Source organism: Meles meles, chromosome 17 (assembly GCF_922984935.1).
Source record: "Meles meles chromosome 17, mMelMel3.1 paternal haplotype, whole genome shotgun sequence".
NCBI classification, from domain to species: Eukaryota; Metazoa; Chordata; class Mammalia; order Carnivora; family Mustelidae; genus Meles; species Meles meles.
Genome location: NC_060082.1, coordinates 5,184,308 through 5,193,660, shown reverse-complemented (window position 1 = coordinate 5,193,660; position 9,353 = coordinate 5,184,308). Strand labels below are relative to the sequence as shown.

Sequence of the window (9,353 nt, the reverse complement as noted above, 5' to 3'; positions counted from 1 at the left end):
TTCTTTTAATTAATGTTAGCATGTTTTCTCTTTATCCATTTACTTTTAATCTTTATGTGTCTTTATACTTAAAGTGGGTTTTTTATAGATGACATAGTTGGGTTTTATTTTTGTTTTACTTTGTTTTTTTGAATAATATTTTAATTTATTGTCATGGTTAGTTTGTGAATAAGACATGTATTTAGGGCAGATAGTTTTCAATCTGACCTAACATGTGCCCACATATCTTCACCTGGAAAATACAGCATTTCAAGCTTCAGTCAGAGTAGATTATTCCTTTTTCACTTTCACAACTTTTTTTTTGGCCACTGCCGGAAGTCTTCTTGTCATTTGTTTCGAATTCTGTAGTCAGTGCATCTCTTACTGCTTTTGCACAGATCTGGGAGTTTCAAATGTAGCTGAGTCTAGTCTTTCACCAGTACACCACCATGATGTCTCAAGAGTGAGTGTCTCTGGCCAACTTGTAAGGACATATCTATGGGGAGCATTGTGGGCAGCCCAGCTACAGGAAGATCAGGCCTGAGCAGTAGAAGGGACAAGGCTCTGGACCTGCCAATCCTGCCACTTCTTGCCCTGATCCACCTCTCTAATGGCCCCTGCTGTCCACCAAGAGCCAATAAGGTCTTGTTTTTTGACCCATTCTGATAATCTCTGTGTTTTAATTGCTCATTTAGACCATTGACATTCAAAATGTTTCTTGATATTGTTAGAATAACATTTACCATATCTGTTACTCTTTTCTATTTGTTGCCCTTGTTCTTTGTTTCTATTATTGCCTTCCACTCTTTTTCTGCTCTTTGTGGTTTAATTGAGGATTTCATTTTCTCTCCTTAGTACATACATCATACTTTTTTTTCTACTTTTTTTTAGTGGTTGCTCTGGATTTTTCAATTTACATTTACAACCAATCCAAGCACATTTTCAAATAACACTATACTGCTTCATGGGTAGTGTGAGTACCTTATATAAGAAAATAATCCTAATTCCTCTTTCCTATCCCTTGTATCGTTGTCCTTCATTTCACTTATATATAAGCATTCAGAAGCACATATATACATAAGAAATATACAGAAGCACACATAATTGAATATATTGTTATTGTTATTATTATTTTGAACAATGTGTTATCTCTTCGGTTGATTAAGAGTAATAAAAATAAGTTTTTATTTTACCTTCACTTATTGCTTATCTGATGCTCTTTCTTTCCTTATGTAGATCTGAGTTTCTGACATACATCATTTTCTTTCTCCCTAAAGAACTTCTTTGACTGTCTCTTACAAGGCAGAGCAACTGGCCAAACATTCCCTCAACTTCTGTTTGTCCAAGAAAGTCTATTTCTCCTTCACTTTTGAAGGATAATTTCTGAGGATTTGGAATTCTAGGTTGGTGGGGTTTTTTCTTTCTCTCAACTCTTCAAATATCTCACTCTATTCTTTTCTTGCTTCCAGTCACTTTTTTTTTTTTTTTAGGTTAAAGAAATATGCAACTTCAAAGACATACATTGCAACCTCATTTACTGGTCAGTGACATTAGTGACTTTTTGCTGAATAAGATGGTAGTTGTTAAATCCTGGAATACTTCTTCCTCAAATTCTGTGTGCTATTCACAACATTGAGGTTACAGTCATGATATACTTTTAAGTTTAATCTGAATCATCCCCTTTTCTTTATCACTTTCTTACATCCAGAAAACCAACAAAACATTAAACCAGAGCTCTGATTCTATCATTTGCCAATAGGCTCCCACACTGGCTGATTTCAGGCTATCAACATGCTGTCATTGAAAGTAATGCAGAACCCATATGATATCTGGTATTTTATTTCCACCATAGAGATACAATAGATGTAAATGTCCTCAAGACCATAGATAATAATAATATGCTTTGAACTAATTAGGAAGTAATTCGTTTTGAGTTTTTCCCTTAGTTATTATTCCCTCATTTACAATTAAATAAATATAGTGAATTCATATAATTTGAATTCTTAATAATGGTAATATTTATCAATCACCCAGCTTGTAAGATTCCTGAAAATTTAACAATCAGCTCTCACTAGTTGGTACATGTTGGCTCCCACATCCCACAAAGTAGTATTGTGGGGAGGATGCTTGGGTGTCAGATGAGGGAGGGAGAAAAGCAGTGAAGATAAAGGGTAAGTTCCCATATATCACCAGGTCTTGTAACCTTGATTTCCTCAGGAAGGCCCATTGGAGAGTGCCTCTGATCTGTTAAAAAATGGGCTTTTATTTTTTTAAAGTTTTAAAAAATTTATTCATTTGAGAGAGAGAGAGAGAGACAGAGAGAACACAAGCAGGGGGAGCAGCAGAGGGAGAAACAGACTCCCTGTTGAGCCAGGAGCCAGATGTGGGGCTCGATCCTAGATGTGGAGATCATGACCTGAGCCAAAGACAGGTACTCAACCATCCAAGCCAACCAGGCACCCTAAAATGGACTTTAAAGACAAGAAGGTAACCTCTCAAAATTTCTTCCTGAACACTGGTAAAAGTAACTTTCCAGTATTTTCATTTTTTACAGCTTATGTCTTTCTTCTGCCTGTTTTAGTCCCTTCCCTTCTACAAAAAGTTAGACACAGCTCTGAAATAAAGGTACCCCCTCAAACACAACCCAGAGCTCACTAAATTCTACCACACTGCACCATCTGGGAAGTTGGATTTCTGCCAGCTGGTCTGCCCTTGCCCTCCCCATGTCTCTGAGGCTTTGACATCAGGACCCGACTGCATGTGGAGGGGTTCTCTGAAGTTATGGAGCAAATCAGACATGAGACATAAGAACTCTTCAAAGTTTAGTCATCCAAGTTCAGCCTTGAACTAACTGACCCAGATCTGACAAGCCTCCATTTCTTCTTTCCACTCTAGGAAGGGTTACCAGACAGAACTACCAGGGAAGGCTGGGGCTGGGAGGAGGGGGGTAAATTTCTGCTCAGGGCTGGGTTTGCTGAACTACTTTCCCGTCTTAGACAGTCTGAGCATTTGACACGGACTTCTTGGGAACAGCAAAGTGATTTAAAGCCTGAAAGGAGATGAGCAATCCTCGAGACTCAGGCAGAAAAAGTCCCAGTGATACAGGAAGCCATCTGGTTCCTGATGCATAACTAGGCGGCAGAGACACCTCTGCCTGACACGGACCTCACTCTGTCGTGGCGTCTGCAAGCAGCTGTTGGGCTCCTCACCGGGCTCCCTTCCCTCTCTTCACCAGCTGATGGATCCCAAGAGGCTTCTCTCCTTGAACTTCCTGCTGTTTCTCTCCCTGGCTTTTGAGCTGAGCTGTGGAACAGGTGAGTGTTCATCTGTTTGAGGACGTGAGTCCCACCATTACCTGCCAGGAGTCAGCCAGACCATGGTTGGAGAGAAGTCGCAGGGACTGGGGACTGTGGTTTGGCTGCCTCTCTCTCAGGGACTGGCTCTGAGTTTCTTCTGACTTCCAAAGAGGAAGGAATATTGTGGGTTCCTGGATGCTAAGGCTCAGCCCCACCAATCCTAGTTTCCAAGGAAACCAGGAGCCCTCAGCCAAAGGCACAGGTAACATTGCAGGCCAGGGTCTCAGGGTGGGATGTTCTGGTCAAGGTTCTGGTTGAGTGGTTGTTTTTGCATCCGGCAAATACCCAGGCTAAGGGGCTGAGATGGACCGATGGAGCTTGGGAGACGATAACTCCTACTTCCCTGCCCTTGAAGGGGATCCTCACACATGCGAGCAGCCCAACCAGAACCACGGTCCAACAACAAGGAAGGGCTGTAGTGTAGAAGTGAAATGAAAACCTCAGGCATCAGTTGAGATCAGACAGTGGCTCCAGTGTGGTCATGCTGGTGGTGACTTTCCTGGAAGAGAACCTCCCAAGGCAGTGAGATGGGGGAGAGGCCAGGATTTCTGAAAATGCAAATTGGGACTGTCAAGGGTCTGGGGAGCTCTGGCAGTAGGGCTGGACACACAACATGGGGTTTGGGGCTGAGCTCTGCTCTTGTCTTTCTGGTTTGTGTCCTTCCTGGAGGTGAGCTGGGGTGCTCTGTAGTAGTATCAGGGCTATGAGAAAAAGTATTTGAGAAAGAAAAGCCATACAAGAAGTGGACTTTGGGCTCACTGGGAATGTTTCAGAGTCTGAAGGCTGGTTAGACTGGGGAGGCAGCTCGGAGTGGAAGCGGTATAAGGGAAGGGGGGGAAATCCTGAGACTCTGGGTGTTTTGCACTTGGGGTTTTCAAGACCGCAAATCCATTAAAGACTTTTACAGGAAAAGTCCAGAGATACTCTAGGGATGTCAGAGAGGCTGTGCATGGGATCTATCTTTTGCTAGACTCCTAGATAAAGAGGACCTTTCTCGACCCCCATTTCCCTCAGAATCAGGCAGACCTGATTCTGGGGGAAGGGGTGATTGAGCTCAGGGTTCAGAAAGCCAGACTGAACCACTTTAAGCCACCACAGAGAAGGCCAAACCTTCCCAGATGCACTTCATTTGTGACTTCATTTAGGGATATTTCTTAGTGACTATCAGGAGTGATGGGGTTGAACAGTGGGCTGGACTTTTTAAATCCCTGTGTTTACTTGCCGGCTAGCCAGCCTGGCCCACGGTGTTCCCATGGCACCAGGTGCTGGTAGCTGCTCCACTGGAGGCTTGGCGGTCCCTGGTCAGCAAGAAGCAGCCCAGCTCCGTGGGGTGTGTCTACCCAACCCGCAGTGTCTGTCTTCTGCATTCAGTTTTCTCTGAAACACACACAAAATTTTTAGTGTTTTTATTTTTAAATACACACCCTTTGTGAAACCCCAATTAAACACAGATGGAAATGCTTTGCAAGTGGGACAGGCCAACCATGACAGTTACTCAACCAAGAAGTGCAATTCTTGTAAAATCAGGAGCCACTCTCCTTCCCATCTCTCCTCAGCTTGCCTCCAATTCCCTGTCAGAATTGTAGAATCAAAAGTCCACATGTCCCTTCCCCCAATAAAGCAAATTTTCCATTCCCTCAAGGGCATTTTTTTTTTAAAAATAGACTTTATTTTTGGAGAAATTTTGGGTTCACAGCAAAAATGAGCAGAAGGTACCAAGATTTCCCCCACCCCCTACACACATAGCTTCCCTATTATGAGCATCCCCCACCAGAGCGATGCGTCTCTCACAACTGATATTGCCCAAGGGGATGTTGTATTCCTCCAGGTGGTTCCACCTCATTCACACACATGAAGGATAAGTGTGTGGGTTCCAGACTGGGCCCATCTTTGTTCACTCGGCCATTCTATCCCAAGGTGCCGATCGAAGCTTCTCAAAAGATTTAATACTGGGATACTTTTTTCTCGAAAGATTTAATACTGGGCTATAAAGCTATATAAAGGTTCGCATCTCCAGCACCAGACTGGAAACCATAACGTCCGGCTGATTAGTTTTGTCCATGGATTGACTTTAGACGATCCCATTGAGTAACTATCTCTTAAGGACCCCTGATGTGGCAGGCATTGTGCGAGGGGTGGGGGAAGCACAATGAGCACCCACAGCCTCTGCCCAGGACCTGACACAGTATCTGGTATACCAGAGCCCTTCCACAGGGATTGTTGAATGAATAATAATAGTATGTAAAGCCTGTTTGCTATATACCAGGCATTGTTCTAAGTGCTATGTGTATTAGTCACTTAATTCTCACACCAGCCTTAAGGGATATGTTATTATTGTTACCATGACAATTTTATAGAGAAGGAATGAGAGCCACAGAGAAGTTTAGCCCTTCCTCTGTAGTTACACAGCCTGGCTTCAGAGACCTCAATAAATGAGCCTGGATAAACTTGTGTTTGGTACGGGGTGGGAGGGGATGTTAAAATTTGTCTCCAGGTCCCATGGTAAAAATTAGAATATGCTATCTGTAATTGGAGCATGTACGTTGATTTTAATCGAATTGCAATGAAGTGTAGGAATATTCAAAAGGTGAGAGAAGTTGGTAAAACTATAGAAGGAAGTAGAGGGCACATGGAAGTGTTTGATCTGGATAGGAACTTCTTTCATCACCAAAGCTTTCGTTTAGGTTTTTTGTTAACTAGTTTGTTTATTGCAAGAGTATCACACATACGTCTATTTAAAACTTCAGCAGTACAGAAGGGTATACAATGGAGATGGGACAACTGCTATCACCAGTTCCTTGTGTGTCTTCCCAAATATATACACTAGATTTTTTATAAGGCTTGATGAGCGTTTTCCTGATGAAGATATCAGTGTAGAGGTGAGGTGTTGCGAGGGTTCAGGGGGATGGCAAGTGGCCTGCTGAGCTTGAAGCCTGGGCTCCATAGCCAAGGGTTTTCCATCTGCTCCCCTGGCAAGCGGGGAGAAGGGTCCCCATCATTTCCCAGCCACACTGTACTTCTTAGGGATGTTAGAACAATGAAACAGAGTACATTCTGATTTTGGAGAGAAGGGTTCTGAGATTCTGTGTTGCCATTTGCTCACTCATTCAGTTTCTCATTCTCTTGAGCAGCATGGTTTTACTGAGTTCTACTGTGTCCCAGGTGGGTGTAAGGACTCTGGACAAACAGACACTCACTACTCACAGACGCTTATTCTTGAGTAAGGGTGACAGGCAAAGAATCAGAGTTAAAAGCACAAGGACTGATATGAAGGGGACATAGTAAGGCACTAGGAACACAAGCAGGGAGGCCTAGAGGAGGCTCGGGTTCAGAGGCAGAGACGGGACGGAAGGAGTTAGTCAGGGAAATAGAGGGCAGTGACTGGTAGTCAGGCCAGGTCATGGAGATGCAAGTCCTCCGACTCAGAAAGACTCAGTAGCATCAAGGAATGGGGGGTGGGGGCTGGGGGGTGGGGGGAGGGAATGGCTCTTGGGAGTGCAGGTCAAAGAACAAACGTCTCTTCTGGGGCCTCGCTCTGCTGTAAGAAGTGTGAGGCCTGGTAAGACCTGCCCCTGTCTTCTCCCTGAAGGCTATGGCAAGATGGCGTGAGCCCATGTGAGCCTGTCATGACCTGGCAAAACAAAGTGGGTGGTTATCATTAGGTAGAATCCCATCTTGAGAAGGGTCAGCCACATGGGGCTCATTTCAGGAAAATATCCATGGGCTCATGTGAATCACTCTACTTTCTAAGTAGAATTACCCTTGAAGAAAACGAGTTGGTGTTAATGGCTACGAATGTTTCCTCCAGACTCTTGAGCAAACAGGGCTGACTGAATCACAGCCCCGCTGGAAAAGTCGCATCAGGCTGTAGGATGTTTCAGGAGTGGGGACTCCACTTGAAGGGTTCTCTGAACCACTTTAAAGTCCCCACTTGTTTTTCCACTTGTGCTTATCTGGTGCTGGTTTCTAGGACCCCCTTCCAGACCCAGCCACTCACACGCACTCAGTTGTGAGATCACCATTCTTCATGTGGGTTGCAGGGTGTGAGGCTTTCTTGCTGACCGAGTTTCGATCCTACTCCCCGTGCGTGAGTGTGCAGATACCACTCAGCCTGCCCTCTCATCTGCTCCTTCTTTTCTTTCCTTTTTTTTTTAAAGATTTTATTTTTTATTTGACACATAGAGAGAGATCACAAGTAGGCAGGGCAGCAGGCAGAGAGAGAGAGGAGGAAGCAGGCTCCCCGCTGAGCAGAAAGCCTGATGTGGGGCTCGTCCCAGGGCCTTAGATTCATGATCTGAGCCAAAGGCAGAGGCTTAACCCACTGAGCCACCCAGGCGCCCCTCCTTCTTTTCTTTTTTCTCTTTTCCTTCCTATTTTCTTTTTTTAAAAAATATTTTATTTATTTGACAGAGAGAAATCACAACTAGGCAGAGAGGCAGTCAGAGAGAGAGGAGGAAGCAGGCTCCCTGCGGAGCAGAGAGCCCGATGTGGGGCTCGATCCCAGAACCCTTGGATCACGACCCGAGCCGAAGGCAGAGGCTTTAACCCACTGAGCCACCCAGGCTCCCCGCTTCCTATTTTCTTTCATTGGTTTCTTTGGTGGTGGTGCTGGTGGTGGTATGGGGGCCCCTCCCAGTGCCATCTTATATCCTCCTTTCCCCTCATTTCTCTTCATCATTATGAGTCTCCACCAATCTCACCCTAATTTCGCCCAAGTGGACTGCCTATTGTTTTCTCCAAGTTTCTGGATATCTAGCCTGGTACTAGCTGGGCCCTTTATGGGCCTGCATTGGGATTTCAGAGCATTTTGGTATCAAGAACATCTGGACCAGTTTGTCCAGTTCTCCAACAACCCACGTGAGCCACAAGTCAATGGTGTCCTTTCTAGGCGGTTGCACTACTCAAGCAGGCGGTTTTGTTTTACTTCTCTGGCTTCCTTATCAACTAAAGCAATCTATGTTCTCTGAGTCATGGGCTCCACTTATGAGATTTAGCTTATGGGTAAGTTCAGTTACATATTGGGCAAAGCTAAATAAGAGAGATTTGAGTCAGGTAATGTAGCTTTCTGCACTCATATTTTGAGCAGATATTTATTAAACGCCTACCATACACCAACTATTGTCGTAGGTCCTAGACACAAAACAATGAACAGAATGAAATTCTTCCTTTTGAAGAGTTTGCATCCTAGCCAGGGACACAAAAATAAAATAGAATAATACACGATGTATCTTCAGAGAGGGGTAAGTGTGCAATCAGAAGGGATGCTTATTTTGTATAGGATGGTGAGAACAAATTTCTCAGAGGAGATAACTTCTTGAGCTGAAATCTAAAATAAAGTGAGGGAGTGAGCTACCCAGATATATAAAGAAAAAGATATCCAGAGAACAGCAGAAGCAGAACTCTGATGTGGGAATGTTCTTGATGAGGTGGCCGAGCCAGTATGACCGTAGTACAGTGAGTGGAGAGAGAGGGCAGTAGAGGGGTCAGGGACGGGGTTACTCAAAGTCTTTGAAGTCATAACAAGGCCTGTGGCTATTTCTTCTATGGTTGCTAGAAATCCCTGGAAGTTTCAAAGCAGGAGAGAGACAAAATCTGGCATAGGTTTGAAAGATGAGTCGATCTACTGTACAAATGCCAGAAGATTAGTTGGAAGCCAATGGCCGTGCCAGGCTGTGACGACAGTGGCAGAAATGAAGGAGGTTGGAGGTGTTAGGATTGCAGACATATCCTGAAGGTAGAAGCAACAGGAGTTGTTGATAGACTCGATATGGAGTATGAGAGAAGGAAAGGAGTCAAGGATGATTCCAAACGTTTTGGTCTCAGAATTTGGGGGAGTTGTAATGTTGTTGGTGGGAGGGGCTATGGAGCCAAGAGTTCCTTTTGACCTCCAAATACAGATCCGTGTGGGCAGTTTGGGTGGGAGATCCATCTCTGCAGGCATTCCAGAAATATGTTAACTCATGCAACTGGATGAGCATGGCTGGGAGAGAGGGGGTCTGAGTACTGTGTCCCAGGATG

At 44.4% G+C, this 9,353-nt stretch overlaps 1 protein-coding gene and 1 pseudogene across 3 annotated transcripts in view; one reads left to right on the top strand and one right to left on the bottom strand.

The window, feature by feature from the left end:
- Positions 1 to 270: 270 nt before the first annotated feature.
- LOC123927488 lies at positions 271 to 430 on the bottom strand (annotated as a pseudogene).
- Positions 431 to 2,980: 2,550 nt separating this feature from the next.
- Positions 2,981 to 9,353, top strand: part of SLAMF1 (signaling lymphocytic activation molecule family member 1) — a 34,210-nt gene continuing 27,837 nt past the window's right edge. For all 3 annotated transcript variants that reach the window (XM_045981991.1, XM_045981990.1, XM_045981992.1), the window contains exon 1: positions 2,981 to 3,293. In XM_045981991.1, the coding sequence (XP_045837947.1) occupies positions 3,218 to 3,293 (76 nt within the window). In that variant the 5' untranslated portion in view covers positions 2,981 to 3,217. The remainder of the gene's footprint in view (positions 3,294 to 9,353) is intronic.